The 16,396-nt window shown below is 39.4% G+C and overlaps 1 protein-coding gene and 1 long non-coding RNA gene across 2 annotated transcripts in view; one reads left to right on the top strand and one right to left on the bottom strand.

Moving 5' to 3' along the window:
- Positions 1–16,396, bottom strand: part of LOC134665344 (uncharacterized) — a 444,966-nt gene that overhangs the window by 115,544 nt on the left and 313,026 nt on the right. The window lies entirely within an intron of this gene.
- The window catches only part of LOC134665340 (ecdysone receptor), a 44,420-nt gene continuing 38,429 nt past the window's right edge, over positions 10,406–16,396 (top strand). The window contains exon 1 of the mRNA XM_063522270.1: positions 10,406–10,808. Within this exon, the coding sequence (XP_063378340.1) occupies positions 10,493–10,808 (316 nt within the window). The 5' untranslated portion in view covers positions 10,406–10,492. The remainder of the gene's footprint in view (positions 10,809–16,396) is intronic.

Here is a 16,396-nt window from a genome sequence, read left to right as displayed (position 1 = left end):
GCATTAAAGGATCAGCTCTAACAAATCGAGATAGATATCTGGAAATACCTAATGCCGTTGGCGTTAGTCCAACGCAACGCAAGTAGGGCAAGCGTCCGTAGGTGTCTATCGGCGGCCCGTTGTTGGCAATAGCCTTAATAGGTTACGTGGAATTTCTACTAAACTTATAGGTACATGTTGGAAACGTGCAAGCTCTTATGTAAATGTTTACAGCTCTTGAAATAATGTTAAAGACTCAAGCTGGAGTTATGGAGTCTGACTTTGAAGAAGTAGATTTAGTTTTAAAAGACTCAGCGCTCAGATTTCGGATTCTATTGTGTCGAGTTTCACGTCCTTTCCCTTCTCACTAAGAGCTCGGAATTAACTATGATAAAGATTCTGTCATAAAACTCATAAATTTTGAAGTTTCCACCTAAATTAGTATTTCGGGAGTCGTTATATTTTAAAAACGCTGAATATAACGAATATCTTTTTAATTCGTGAATCATTCGTAATGATAAAGCTTCTTGGGTGTTGGGTAGAACTCAGCTTACGACTAGTCGTTCTTTTTAGTTATTTCCCTAAAGAAGTCGTAGTTAAAATGTAAGTATACGCTACTTAAACACCTATAACTCTATAGAGTTATCTAGATATGTCCAGAAGAAATCACATTGTGAATTTATTAGCACACTCATTAAATCCGTTGGCCGTAGTACAAATTACATATGGTCGGAGCAATAACAAAAGAAGAATAGAACATGTCTGCAGTGGACCTTCCTCGGTTCCCATGTTATCGCTTATTGGTGCTTATTGGCCATGACCATGGTACGCAATTAGTAGTAATTACCTTCAATTTTAGCTCCCGATGTTATTCGCAAAGGTCTAGTCGGGCTAACTAATAACTCTTCGTACCTAGAGGGAGTCAGGAAAATTGGAACCGTTCGGACAGTTTGACATTTTACAACATCTAATGTAAATTTGTGCTGATATAATTATGATCTCATTTATATGACATAGATACAGTAAGAGATCCTAGGTATTTCATATTTCCGGCTTTCATTATGATTGTCATTTCTCACCGTGACAAGGTAAAGTTTAAAGGCAAAGGGCATATGAATCGTATTCCTTTGCCTACTGTACAGAGATTGGTTGGGTCACGATGGTAAAGCGTTTCAACCGTCAATTTTTTGGACATATTCTTGATAAAGTATAGTCCCCACATTTTAATTAAAGGTTGTTTGACCTCTACCAAGCAACCGGAAGTATCATCAAATCGTTACTTAGGCAAAATGCGACCAAAGAAATCTAGCGGCAAAGAAACCCTTTGATATCCAGTCGTATTAAATTAAGTTATTGACTACTGTATCATCGTGGTTTTAGCGCCAATTTACATTGAATTTTGAGGGATATTTCAATTTTTCCACCTGGATAAGTTTCCCAGATTCCCCCAACACCCAATTATGGTGACTTTTGAAATTCCCTGTCTACCTCATTAGCGTTTATGATCTGGTGATGTTTACTTGATATTTCCTCTGCAAATATATTTCTCAGCAAAACTTAATTGCCCGTCGTAAAACAAATTATGACACGAACAAAATTGCGACTTCCTTATGGTCCAGCGCTTAAGTCGCATCTGGCTCGCGGAATAACGTGGCTCTTAAAATAAGCCAAGCAAAAAACTATACAAAATAACGAGGTCTGCACATGTGGTTGTTTTTTAATAAAATAAGAAACGTATTCTGTCTAATTGCAAACTTGGCAAGGAAGCGGGAGGCGACATAGGCTGTCAGACGTTCCTATTTTAATTTTCCATGTTTTTTGCCAAAGCGTGCTAGAAGTCAACGTTTCCTTTGACACTCGACATGGGACACGTCAAAGAAACGAATCGTCTGTGTAAAACTGTACGAATATAAAATAATGCTTGTCGACGTATTGTTCCACGGCTGGCTGATCATGAGAAATTACTCTGGAGATGGCTGTAACTTTTAATAAAGCTAGAAAGCGTAGGTTTCAAATATTTGTGTAATTACAGTGCTGTTGCGTCGTCATCTGCATTAGCCTATTTTCGTCCCAATACTGAACATATAGAGTTTTTGTCATGCTCGGTAGGGATTGGGCTATTGGTCCCTAAAGCTGCCTCAGGTTAAAACTTCACATAGGTACACCTTTGAATTTCTTCCCATATACATACGTATAACTATTAGGTTCTTATGCAAATTTCCTGACTATGTTTTACTTCACCAAAAAGCTAGTGGCCATTATCAATGTCTACAGCAACGTTCCTCATTCCTTTCGTTCGTATATTTTAAGTGCTGATGCTTATTTTTACCTTACGCTTAAAAAACTCCCCACATAATTCACCGCAACCCCACGGCGCATAATGTTACTCTTCTATTTTGGAAACATCCATTATGTAAACCATATCTTAAGTTACTAATGACGACGTAATAAAAACTGGTGATGACATGATGCTATAAGAAAACCGGGCAAGTGCGAGTCGGTCTCGCGCACGAAGGGTTCCGTACCATAATGCAAAAAAAAAAAACAAAAAAAAGTTACCCATCCCAAGTACTGACCACTCCCGACGTTGCTTAACTTTGGAAAAAAATACGTTTGTTGTATGGGAGCCCCATTCAAATCTTTATTTTATTCTGTTTTTAGTATTTGTTGTTATAGCGGCAACAGAAATACATCATCTGTGATAATTTCAACTGTCTAGCTATCACGGTTCGTGAGATACAGCCTGGTGACAGACGGACGGACGGACGGACAGCGAAGTCTTAGTAATAGGGTCCCGTTTTACCCTTTGGGTCTTCGTGGTCGTGACCTCATGTCTGAGGGACGTGACTCCTATGGGTTATTCTTCCTACCACTGCTCTCCAGGCCTCTCGATCTTCGGCCATCTGCATTGTTGCCTGGAGCGAAGTCTGGGTAATATTTTGTACCACATCTGACCATCTACTGGGTGCACGCCCTCTACCCTTTGGGTACGGAACCCTAAAAAAGCGTCCAGTAAGTGGTGTAGCGTAAGTATAGTGAATAGTTAACAATGCATTAAGCCTCCCTGGTAACAGCCGACCCAATTGCATGCATCGTTGTGTCATCGCACCTAGAGTTAAGGTAAACATACACAGACATATCTGGACAGATCATTCAACTGCACTACTGCTACCCGATAAATATGACCAATAAAACATATATTTATTGAATACATTACAAATCATTTTATCGACGAATGAAGAAGTGTGTTAGATTTAGTTTTTAACTTGAAAATTAGTTAACACGACACCTAGTTCCATTTGTTTTTCTGATCACTATCACGGTCACTGAAATGGTGACATCACTTCATTTCCGCGTTTAGATTGCTATACATACGCTATTCTAGCGGATACATACGTTAGGATAGCATGGCAAAACTACACTCAAGGAATTCTATTTCCGTGCCATTTCGTAATTTGTCACAGTCCTTTTCAATAAGAAAGCATCTAGAGATTACATAAAATCGTTAATGTGACAAGTTACGTAATGGTACGTAATGGATATCAAATACCTTGACCGTAATGTAGAACAATTATTAACATTGCTAACCGTGCGACGTCTATTTGGATAAGCTACTGATTGGGTATCCCACAATAGCGAGGACAATGTGTTACGCAACGACAAGTGCACTCGGTAAGCTGCTCACGCGCAGCCAACGGTCGGCGCGGGCGCATCGTGTCCGGTGCTGACCTATTTGCAATATAAGTTCTACGTACTGATTGGATGAAGGGAAGTGATATGTTAGTCTATACAGAGGTAGAATTTCTTATCGATTTGAATGCTAGATAGGTTTTATTTACAAGATGTTACTTTGAAACACAGTTTATCGAAATATCGGGAGCTCGAAAACAATACAATAGGTCAATATCCTGGTCGATATACGTCTACCGAAATTTATGTTGTATGCATGCAGTAAAGCACAATGTATGTCTGAACAATGGAAAACATACAATCTTTTCCTAAAATTCAATTAAGAAATGCGATGACATTCTCAATTAACAATTCGCAATATTTTCGTCACAGGATTTTTTATCACTTATATTCTTTTCTGTTCTTAATTAAATAACTCATTTCAGGGGTTGTTTAGACAGGTCTGTAATAAAGCGCTAAATAAACAAGAAGAATTTTCACTAAGTTTGATTTCTACCGAAAAAACTTGCGAGAAAACTCGTAAATAAGCTCATAAAACACCGCCGGTCCAATTACAACGTTTTGCTGACTTTAATCGTGATTAATTTCCGGTTCGGCATGCCGCGGTGCTGAAGAAAAACATCCTTCCAAATTTAATCAACTTTAGAAGTTTCCCTTCTGAGCTTTACCTAAACAATATACCGTACTGCGGGTGGTAAATCTTAAAGAACAGTTATCCGGGTTTATTTCTATGATTAGAGCATCAATGGATGGTAATTGGTGCGAAGCACGCACTACTCGGCCGTTCCCAGCACCTCAATAAAATCCATGCCCACGGCAGCCCTAACCGCGCTCACAATCATATCACTCGGACTCGATAGTTACATCACGTAAATGATACTACTTGCAACTATCATTTCGAAACGCCTCAAAAGCGGAGCTTCGAACTCAACTTGAACCGTACCTGCTAAAGTTTAAAGTTCAGATTTAACCGACGTTTTAAAGTCACAGATATAGAGATTGCGAATGATTGAAGAGTACGAATGTGTCCAAGCGAAAGTGCAACCAAAGCACACTGCAGTAAGACTATGTTCACTCGACATCAGATTACATTGTCTAGGCATTATGTAAGCTCATGTGACTGAACGGTAACGTGGTTCCTTAGCAGGTCACATTGCAGTGCGAATGACATCAGTCTGTCAAGTGCATAGGAGTCAACGAACAGGATTTCGTTGCGTATGCAATAGATGCTCTTCAGCCTTGACTTCACGTCATGGCTACCGGCCAGAACCATTCACTGACCTACTAGGAATTTCTTGTGTGATTTTGAAAGAGTCGTTCGTCTCGTTTCTGGTGTTAGCCTAAACATATCTAGGGCAAAGATTAAAGTTATTGTTGTTCCGACAAGCCCATGAAGGCCGCGCGATTGGATTTTATCTTATATGTACCTACTTACATATAATAAACACTATATTTTTATAAGGTCTCACTGTCAAATATGGAAACAACCTTCACACATTCTTATAATATAAGCAAAGTATAACATATGTATGTATGTATAATATGTATTATGCCCTAAGCCGGGCAACGGGCAGCGATGGCGCGACATTTAAGACGTTGAAAAGTTCGTGTCTAAACGTAGACATTTCCAAATTCTCAAAGTATGCTTTGCCTCTGAGATCTTTCGTTCTGATGTGAATGTTTTAATGTACATAATTCCCACCTGCAACTGCGGAATTCTTGTAAAAACAAGCTTTATCCGGCTCCGGTAGGACATGTGCCACGCACTCGGCGCCGCGCCATGGAAAACTTCCCGAGTCGATCCGTTCCCAGCGCCTGCAATGGATCGCCTAGGCTCGCAACCGGTGCTGCCGGTAAGGACACAGCCGGCGTGTTAGTCCGGCTATTATCTTTTAATACCATCGACTTCATTATTCGTTACATTTTTTTGCGACGGCGTCGAGGCGCGGCACCGCCGGCTCGGGTTTGATAACCCGGAGACCTTGGTCTTAATTGCGCTCGCGCAGACCACTCCGCCGCGTCCACTTTTTATGCGCCTGCACATCGCTAGTAAAAACACGACAACGACGCATAACCGGCCGACTGAAAAGCACTTATAAACTGCGAAAGCTCTAGGTAATCCATAACCATCGCAAACCGTCGGCTTACATTGAGTGCGCTCTACCGAGAAAGCTTCGTGAGCGTCGTCTTACACTTCGTCATGCTTTTGCGGATCGCGTCCGATAATTTAGATTTTCTTGTTTTTATCAACCCATAATGGTATAAGTTACAAATAACAATGTAAACAAGAAAAACTTGATGCCCCTGCGGTAATGGCAGTGAACATGCGTTTTGTTATGATTAACATTTTAACTGCTAGACTGTTGTTGTCTCGTTGGTCGATCAGTTTTCTCATCTATTTTGTTTTTGTTACAGGTAAGGCGAGCTATGTAGCTGACGACCCGGAACGGTAATTTATTGACTTTTCAGCGCCATTGTTAAAGCAGGGTGGTTTCGATCGCCTTGTTTACTTACTTATTTCCTAAAAGCTCCAACAAAGGACTGGATGGCTAGCAGCCAAGATTCGATTACATTAATCATTCTCCGGTATGTAGAATTCGCCGTACTACATAAATCTTTGCTCAGCTACCAACCGCTATCGCCATGACAAGTGGTTTTCATTCTGCGGCGATTAATAAAAAACAAACTCAGAAACGCGTCTCGGCAATTCGCGATTTAATGAAATGCTTTTAGAGGTTATTAGTGGTAAAGGCAATTAATTCATAAAGCTCTCTCAAGATAATGGCAATCAACGAAGTTGTCAGTGGAAACTGAAACAATAAACAAACTTTAATTCGGCAGGTAGTGATTACTGCAGAGTTGTATTAGCATCACAAACTCGGTAATAATGTGGCTCCGGCGACTGGCCGATTAATTTTATCTCTAATTTACATTTAATGGAAACCAGTCGAGCAAAAAGTTGAGTTGATTCCTCGATCTGTTAATAGACATTAGTAGGGATCAAGGCTGTGGCGAATCGGTGCAGGAAAGGCCGTTTAGAGTCTGCCGTTTGTCATGTTCCAAGCGACAATCGTAACGATCGTTTAAAATATCGAGGCCGAATCGGTTACCGGTCGTCAGGAAACTTCGTTCGTTTAAAGTTCATTTCATTTGTCTCTCGCGGAGTTGTACTTATTACTTATGACAATTACCGTGCTTGTATAATAAACTCGGTGAAAACATCCTACATATTCATCAGATATCGCTTGTCAAAAATATCAGAAATATAATTACAATTATATTATATATTATATTATGAGCCTGTTGTATCCCACTGCTGGGCAAAAGCCTCCCCTCTTCTTCCACACGTCCCGGTTTTGAGCTACATCTGGCCAGTCTCTCAAAAAGGAGTCCAAAGTTATCCTGCCATCGCCGACGAGGTCTGCCGAATCCCCGGTTTGACTCGTAGGGCACCCACTCTGTGGTTAACTTGGCCCACAAGTCGTTCGGCATGGGGCAGACATGACCAACCCAGTCCCACTTTAGCTTTTTACCACTTTAACCTTAGCTTAATTACAATTATACCGACAAATATTATTGGTGATATACATATTATATACCTATTTGCCGGCTTTATAAGTACTAGTTGTACCTAATTAGCTGTAGCTAGCAATTGTCATTTCCCTATTCGAATTCAGTTAATTGAGGAACTAATTGAAACGCGTCTAGTTTTAAACTTTAGTCTCCTATTTGAAAATAGAACGCCTGTCGGTATTATATGTCCGAATCCGTTTAAAGATCGAATCAGAATCGAGAATCGGAACGTGTAAACATCGCCAGATAAATGCAAAGTAATTCGGCAAAGAGAGGCGCGGGCGGGGTAGATACACTCTGTAATGCTCTGCACGCACGAATGACCAAATTACCTAATGGAATCTACCGGCAAAATAATGGACTTTTGGAGCTTTTATGCAGATGTAACGAACTAGTTTTTAGTGAAGAAATTTACTATTGTTTCTCTATGAATAGGTCTATGCGAAGAAATTGAAGATATGTCTGAATGAGACTTTAATGATGAACTTTCATGTAGCAATGTGATCAAGTAAGATCAGTTATGCAGTGAATTCCAATACAATTTTTTTTATCTTTAGGTTAAAATCGTTTAGTTCTTAGGCGATATGCTTCGAAGACCTGAAGTCTGAACTCCTCTCTCAGGTGGATCCAACTTACTTTTCAATAATTATTGTGATGATATCTTATGTGGGGTAGTTCTCTAACCTGTCAAGTGTCATTTATAGGATTTAAAAGAATATTATATGTAGAAACATGGTAGTGGATATCATTCAACATAGGTAATATTTATAAATATTATACAATAAACTTTTTTCTATTTTTTTTTTCTTTTTTTTTTCTAATGAAACGTATGTAACATATATAATATTTTGGAGCCTAAAAGCCGCGGCAATAGTAATCTGCAATCTTCGTTAGATCTTAATATTCATGAAACTCTCTAATCAAGATTCCAGCTTTGAACATGTATTCATATTCGTTAATGATATACGTGTTCCATATTGCTTTCTCGTCTATTAATTAGGTAGTACGTTGGGGTTTTAGTGATCTATCGTTAAATCTTATACGCAAGTTCTATACGTATACACAAAATTAGAATCTGTAATGTAATCTTTATATTTTTAACAAAATTTTCACTCTTTTTCATAAAAACCTTTATAATGAATCTTTTTTACGTTTATTTTCTGGTGTCATTTGTTATGGCTCCTCTACACGATGGGCCAACGCCGGCCACTCCAAGGGACGCATTTATGCGTTAGAGGGAGCAAGTGATATTGCTGTCTCATTCTACCGCATGGCTGCGTCCCTTGGAGTGGTCGGCGTTGGCCCATCGTGTAGAGGAGCCCTTACGTTCTGGGGGTGGCTTACACACTGTATAGTGTATACTACAGACTACAGAGCTCTGAGAGCTCGTATTCGTAGGCTCCGCTCCAAAAATATGGCTCCAACAAAAATGATTCTTATATTTACAATATTCTAACAGCGATATTTCACGATAGCATCAAACCAGAGTAATAAACTCCGGAACTCTCGCAAGATGAAGTCTAGCATGAGTAAGGAAGTACATATAACTACACGCTGTATTTCCAAAACACTGGCGGTCAACGCTCCTAGCACGTGATTTGATGACGCCAATTAACTTCTATCATGGCTGCCGCGTCACAGAGCTATCTAACTTCTAAATCTAAGCCATGGCTCATACGCATACATGACTGTGCGAAAAGCATGCTATTACGGAACGCGGCTTACTAAACCAGAAATGGAGCGGGGGCATTGCATTTGGCTGTTTTCTAGGATATTTTGGTACATTTTTACCACCGTTCCTTACGTTGACGTATTTTGCGTGTTTTCTATATCTATATCGTTGAATAAGCGGAGTTTCTGGAAACGAAATGGACCGAGGACATTGCGATTTTATCGCCGATAGTTCGAATATTGGCTGAAGTGCGATAACTACCTGAAATTCAGGTCATCGCTCCAAATTTGAGGGCATCGCCGTTCTGTGATGTATTGGTGACACGGTTCTGAAATGTGTCAGGTTAGCCGAGTTGATATCTGTGTCGATAGGTGGTAACTAGGTCGGGGGGTCGATAGGCCTCTTAACATTGACCTTTTGCTGAATCCCGCGGTGACCTAGTTGACTTTGGCTCCCCGGTTTCCGATTAGGGTTACGTTCCGTTGTGAGGGAACATTTTAGGAAAGTGTCTAAGATCTTTGGCTATTTGAAGTTACTGGACCTGCCTGTACCTATACATATATATGGATTTGTTTACCTGCAAGAGAAAACACAGGTACTTAGTCGGTCTATTTCCTAGTCTAGCGCTTAGTTTTCGTTTTGCAATAAATCAATTCATGCTACATAATAAAATCAGACACGTACGAGAAGATTTACATATTTTTTCTTTCATGGACTTATACGCTAATTAATAGTAATTAATTAGGCAACTTAGCTGTTTTTTGGTAACTTGGCACCTAAGTTAATAGCTATATAGGAACCAACTAATTGGGTACCCACTGGTATATTTTATTCAGATTTATTTTTCTGGGTACCCACTGGTATATTTTATTCAGATTTATTTTTCTTATTTTGTGCTAATTGTAATTGTACCTAGGTCCCAAGTATATCTATGTTTTAATTTGTTATTTTAAAAATGCTAAACTAAATCTTCCGCCAATCATACGGCACCTAGGGTACCTAATTAACGTAATAGAAGTTAATCGCCCACTTAAATATTTTTTTCTAAATAGCTTTCCCAAACTTACGTAACAAGCAAAGTTGATAGAGTCACTTAAAATTGAGGGTGTTTTATCGCGCGCTACATAATGTCGCCGTGAGTCGACTTTCTGTGCCACGGCTGCGCGGGCCGGCGCGGGGCGGGCGCGCGGCGCGGGGACCGTGACGTGACGTCACACTCGACCGTGGCAGTGAGAGCTCGGCCGCGTCGCTCGCTCGCTCTATGTACTCCGTTGACGACGGTCGCGCGAGCGCAACGCACTCCTCTCGTTTTTTCAAACTTCGTACCATAGAAAATAAATTCGTTCGCTCGTGAGACTCACTAGTTTTTCTAACCTGTTGCACGGATTGTGTAGTGACGAGAAAGTTATTAAATCGAGACGTTTAAAAGTTCTAGTGGTTGACAGTGATCGTTAGTTACGTTAGACGCGCGGAGTGCCGTGTTTTTAAAAGTTAGTGCGAGGAAAAAGTGAAGTGAAAGCCCGCGTAGGATGTCCATCGGCGATAGTGGATTTCGGAGCGTGTGACGCGCTCGTCGACATGAGACGCCGCTGGTCCAACAACGGAGGCTTCCAGACGCTGCGAATGCTCGAGGAGAGCTCGTCCGAAGTGACGTCGTCTTCCGCTCTGGGTCTGCCGCCGGCTATGGTGATGTCTCCGGAATCGCTCGCGTCCCCCGAGTACGGCGGACTCGAGCTTTGGGGTTACGACGATGGCATGACATACAACACGGCCCAGTCTTTACTTGGAAACACATGCACGATACAGCAGCAGCAACAGACGCAGCCGCTTCCCTCGATGCCGCTGCCGATGCCGCCGACGACGCCAAAATCGGAGAACGAATCCATTTCATCAGGTTAGAATTTGGAATATTCTAGTTAGAATTGCGCGGCAAACTTGTGTTGGCAATGGCATGGTTTTTTGGCGCGGTCGCGCTGTCGTCGACCTTTGGCCCGTATACCTTGACCGGCGCTGCGCTCTCTGGGCCGCCTTGCCGCGCCGCGACTGTCACAAAATGTCACAAGCGTTTTGTTTACCCACATTCGATAGAACATCTGTTTTATCAGTAGTTTGCAACTTCGCACTTTGCATCTTTTAGTGACACCAATCTCGAAATGAAGCGTGACCTAATAGATTATTTATTTTACACCTACGGCCCTTATATAAGCTAAGAAAGGCACCTGTTTAGTATTGACTGAACTTAAACTGCTCCCACAATATTAACGCAATTGCTCTGAGATATGCAGTGCGCTGCATAGTAAACATTAATATCTACAGAAGGTACTTAAGTACATATCTTTATCTCTTATGTACCATATTAAATTAAACATAGTTTACTAAATAAGAAAAACATTAAAAATAGTTCCTTTTGAATAATTGAGAACATAAAAATAGTTTACATAGGAATACACCTACCTGCCTCATTTGCGATGTGACTAATCACCACTGATGGCAGATTGTATGTGGGCGAAATATTTAAAAATAAGTACATAGCTTCAGTATGTAAGAACACACTGTAGGTGTCGACGTGTACCATAATACTGGTACTTACGCCATACCTACCTACTACCGTTTGCACGATCTACCTAGCCAAAAGTTTGTTCCACTTGGTGCTCGACCACGTACCGGAATCATAACATTTTTGGTACAATTGGTGCCAGTTTTTGGTACCTACCATTTCCTTAATTCCTCATTTCTATTTAATATTTGGCCGCGTAGACACATTTTATATCAGACTATGATCAATCGCTGGTAAAGTGGCATTAGTGATGGGCCAAATCGAAAAATTTTCAAACCGAATAAGTCGACTCCGATTTAAACCCAAATCGGTTTGCAAACCGATTTGGCCAAGTCGATTTAACTTCTACTTTTTAAGACTTAAAATAAGTATCAGTTGTTCAAACCGCTCCGTAGTCTTTGAGTTGAGGAAATTGAATTGTCAATTTTACGCTTTGTTCCATCCGATCGACAGCAAAAATGTTGACTTAAAAATCACAATTTTATAATTTCTAAAGCTAAAACGGGAAAGCACTATTCGAGCAAGCAGGAAAGAGCGTGCGGTCTCGTGCGATTTCGTGTCATTGCCGCGAAACGTTGAGTTAGCAAATCGACGCGGCGCAAAACTGCCAAACCGATCCAAGTATACCGCCAAATCAATCGCTTTAAGCCCATGCGAAATTGAACCTTACAACATAAACAATAAGTTTCATTTTACTTTACCTGTAGATACCAAGTTTCGACTCGACTCAATAATGGCGGCAATGTGCATGGCAACATTTTTCTTCGTGGTTTGAAATCGATTTGCGTACATTTTAATCCTCAATATGTCAAATGAAAGTGACGCATCAACAAATATGAAAGGATGCGTTTAAAGCGGGTGAACGTATCTTAAGTCGATTTACGGAACACTCACGTCGATTTAGTCGACTTCAGACCTAAATCGGTTTGAACCGATTTGTGAAGTCGAATCGTAACATCGCTAAGTGGCATCAGTTTATAAATATAATTTGTGAGCTTGGTACCGTCATTATTACTCATTATCCTATAAGTTAAAGTACCTATTTATTGATTTATTCAATTATTAAGATCTGGCTCGCAAGCTAAATTCTTAATCAGAACTCCTTAAAGTCGTCTCATCATCCGTCGTCATATACTCGTATGACTAATAGAATAGATTTCGATAGTGAGACCTAATTGAAATTTGATACCCTAAAACATACTATAGTGATCATTGTTCAAGTACCTAGTACTAAACGCGTGGTACCTATAAAGCAGTCCTTTGAATTGAACGGAACAAGACCGGAGCGTCCCATCCTCCCACAAGCTTCCTAGTCTCCTCACATGTACCTATGCGTCTATGATGTACCTACTAGCACTGGTACAGAATGTTTGATTAGCGTCCACTTGGTAAGTGTGGGAGGCTCACCACGGATGGAATGACTAATTCTTATCGCGTTATAGGTGTAGCACTGCAAGGTTATTGTGGAAAATTTATTATAGCATATTGTTATTATAAGATGCGTGAAGCGACTTTATATTATTTGCGATAGACAACTAGATGCTGCGCAGTTAAAAAAACTCAAATCTTCATCCACACGTACCTATCTTTAATAATATAATTTAGAGCAATGATAATTTAGCCAAAAAATGTGTCTACTCAGCCACGTTCGTAGCAATGAAATATGTAATCTAATCATGAGTAGGAAGCTTTAATAGGGGATAGGATAGGGGATAGTGCGGCAATTGGAAGGGCTGCGTCCCCTTATATAGGTACCTATGAGCTGTTTATAAACGAAGTTTATGTCAGTATCCAATATGGTTACACAGCAAAACCAAAGAAAATGAAGACTGTAGGATAATTAGTTTTTTTTGCAAGAAAGTAGGAAACATTTTTTTTTTATGTTATTCAGTCTTAACTACGCAACCTATTTATACGCGTTACTTTTATATTTTTTGCTTTTTTAGTTAGTTACATATCTGTTTTACATAAGTGCTCACCCGTATAAACAAATTTAAACATAATTCAACTTGGTACCTACTACTTAAGTACCAGTGCCAAGATGGCGTGAGATTAAACCGGTACTTAAAGCCATGAAACAGTTTTAAGTCATTTCCTTCCATTTGAGACACATTCAATTTGCCAAGTAATACAGTTTAACAATTTAAGTAAGTGAGTTGGATGGTGTTTCGACGAAGCGACTGCGGCCGGTCCGACCGGTTTAGAGACCACTCCTGACTCCTGATGGTAAATCGCATCGGCTGACAAAGCACGCATGTGCATTTATATGTATACTTGCTCACACTAATCGTAACTATTGACTAAATAAATTAGAAAACCGGCCAAGTGCGAGTGAGAATCGCGCGCAAAGGGTTCCGTGCCATTACGCAAAAAACGGCAAAAAAATCACGGTTGTTGTATGGGAGCCCCACTTAAATATTTATTTTGTTTTGTTTTTAGTATTTGTTTTATAGCGGCAACAGAAATACATCATCTGTAAAATTTTCAACTATACCATATATCTACCAGATATATACTATATATCTGTTCATGAGATACAGCCTGATGACACAGACGGACAGTAGAGTCTTAGTAATAGAGTCCCGTTTTTACCCTTTGGGTACGGACGGAATCCTAAAAAGTACCGCATCAATAAAATACTGAATGTGAAATATGATGTAGGAAATATGATGTGATTATATTAAAATGGACATTGCAATAGATTTTTAAGTACCTAGTACATATTAAGATATTATGACATGTAAAATACTTTTTATCAATAAATGATCGTATCGTATCGTATCGTATTATTACTTTTATTTTAAGATACAGACAGAGAGTAGATACAGGTTGTTTTCACTATAAATTCTATCTTCTTATTACTTTACAGCGTAACAACCTAACAACACTACTTCATCTGCTTCGTTGCTTCCCTTAATTGGCTGTTTAGTAAATAATATTTTTAGTATTTTTCTTCCTACATTTAATAAGTTCCTAACATGTTTTCTACATAACATAAAGTGTACCCTTAGGCAACGTGTTAGAAATCGCTCCATCCTGTCGAGAAATGAGAAAATCATCACCATGGCATGTTGCAGGTTTCTATGTGCGCTGATGCGGTAAACTTTCGTTTCACTCATGCAGCTACTGTTTATAAGAAAACGAGTACGTAGCTATCGCTTTAATTAAACGCGACAGTGAAAACTTTAATCAAGGCCCTTGAATTACCATTGGTTGAGTATCTGGCAGCGTAGAAACACGCATTATCATTAAAGAGCAATTGAAATTGGAGCGAATACGAAGGTAGCCGCTTTTATTGACGCAATTTTGGGACATGTTTGAATGTTTGCCCATTTAATTTAGTAGGGCCATTACAAAATTGTAATTGTCTATCCACCCAAACGTTAAACATAGCATTAAAATTTATGAACTACTTACAATCTTGCTAGTTGCTAATACGCTCGGCATTTATTTGTTTTCTTAAATCTTTTCAGTCAGTGAAACAATAACTTTTCAGTTCTGATTTATCGTCAGTTTAGTGTGTAGGTGGTACAAAAGATGTATGCTTTAGTCTTTTAACTATTCAGGGCTGCTTCCGAGTTCGCGTTGTTCAATGCCACACATTAGCTTCCTTGTCAAACTACGTTTGGATTGCTCGTTTCGCGTTAAATAAAGCGACCTTACTTTTGTTTGATGCTTTAATTTAAAGAACGTGATTTCCATACAGTAGTATTATTTTACATTTTATTAATACTATACTGCTAAGTATTAAATGTTACCCGCATTCAATTCTCTGTCTCTCATTGCATTGGCTTACCATGACTTAGAAAACGGTCTATTGGCGTTTAAATGAGCTGGCATGCGGGCAAGTTTATGACAGAATTAAGTTAATAAAATGGGTTTCAAATTTACGGCAGAAGGAAAAAATACATTGTTGTTGATACCTAATGCTGGTAGACTGTAGGTAGGTACTTATGGGAATATGTTGGTCTCATTTGAATTGAATAAACATTTTCATATTCCAAGAAAATGATATTTGATCTTGGATAAACAACACTTCTTAAAAGGGAAATTTATGTGGCTTCTCTCTAAACCTCAAAAAGCCGACAGAATGATATATCTATACACAACACTGATCAGGTATATTTATTCACACAAGTTCACAATCCATCAAAGTCACAGTTTTGTTTTTATTCAAAAATTATATTATTCTTGTTGTTTAACTTTATTAATTAGTTGGTTCCTATTACTATTATTTGCGTGCTATGTAATCTTGAAAAGCTGTCAGACTGTGCTTAAATTAGTTTTATGTATTATTTGCCTTGATGTTACGGACGTTTTTCAAAAACATTAATAAATATAAAGGCATCCATCTTGCTACAATCTATTTCCTTATAGGCGCCAAAGTAAGCCAAAGCCATCTATCTAAACAATGCGGTTAGGAGTTCAACAAGCAATAATAAAATGTATTGATTCCTTTGGCTAACTATTATGTAGCAGCACATTTTGTACACGCGTACCGCGAATTCCACAGTCATTCGAGCTACCTATTTAGCAATGTACAAGTGTAAAATAGACCATATGTGAGTAATGGTACAACTCGTTCCGCGGGCCCCACCTGAGGTGAACGTATCGACGAGTCCGCGCGGGGGCACCAAGGTCGCCGCAGTTTTTTGACACTTCGGCTTTATAAATAACCGACTATAGCAGTCATGTTGGCCACTGCTAATTACTTCATGGTGTGCTGCCGGTTAAGTTAGCCGGAAATTATTTGTTTCTCGTCATGAATAGCTAATCGGACAGGGTTATGGACCTCTATTAACTATATATCTCTTGACTACTATGGTGACAAACAAAACTTGTGTGACGCCAGCTCTTATGCTAGTTTACCTTTTTTTATTAAAATCTGTCTGTCTGTTCTAGAATCTTTTTTTTACTTACCTCCT

This window comes from Cydia fagiglandana, chromosome 6, assembly GCF_963556715.1.
Source record: "Cydia fagiglandana chromosome 6, ilCydFagi1.1, whole genome shotgun sequence".
In the NCBI taxonomy this organism is placed as follows: domain Eukaryota; kingdom Metazoa; phylum Arthropoda; class Insecta; order Lepidoptera; family Tortricidae; genus Cydia; species Cydia fagiglandana.
The sequence above is the reverse complement of the archived record's forward strand: the minus strand, read 5'-3'. Positions and strand labels throughout refer to the sequence as shown.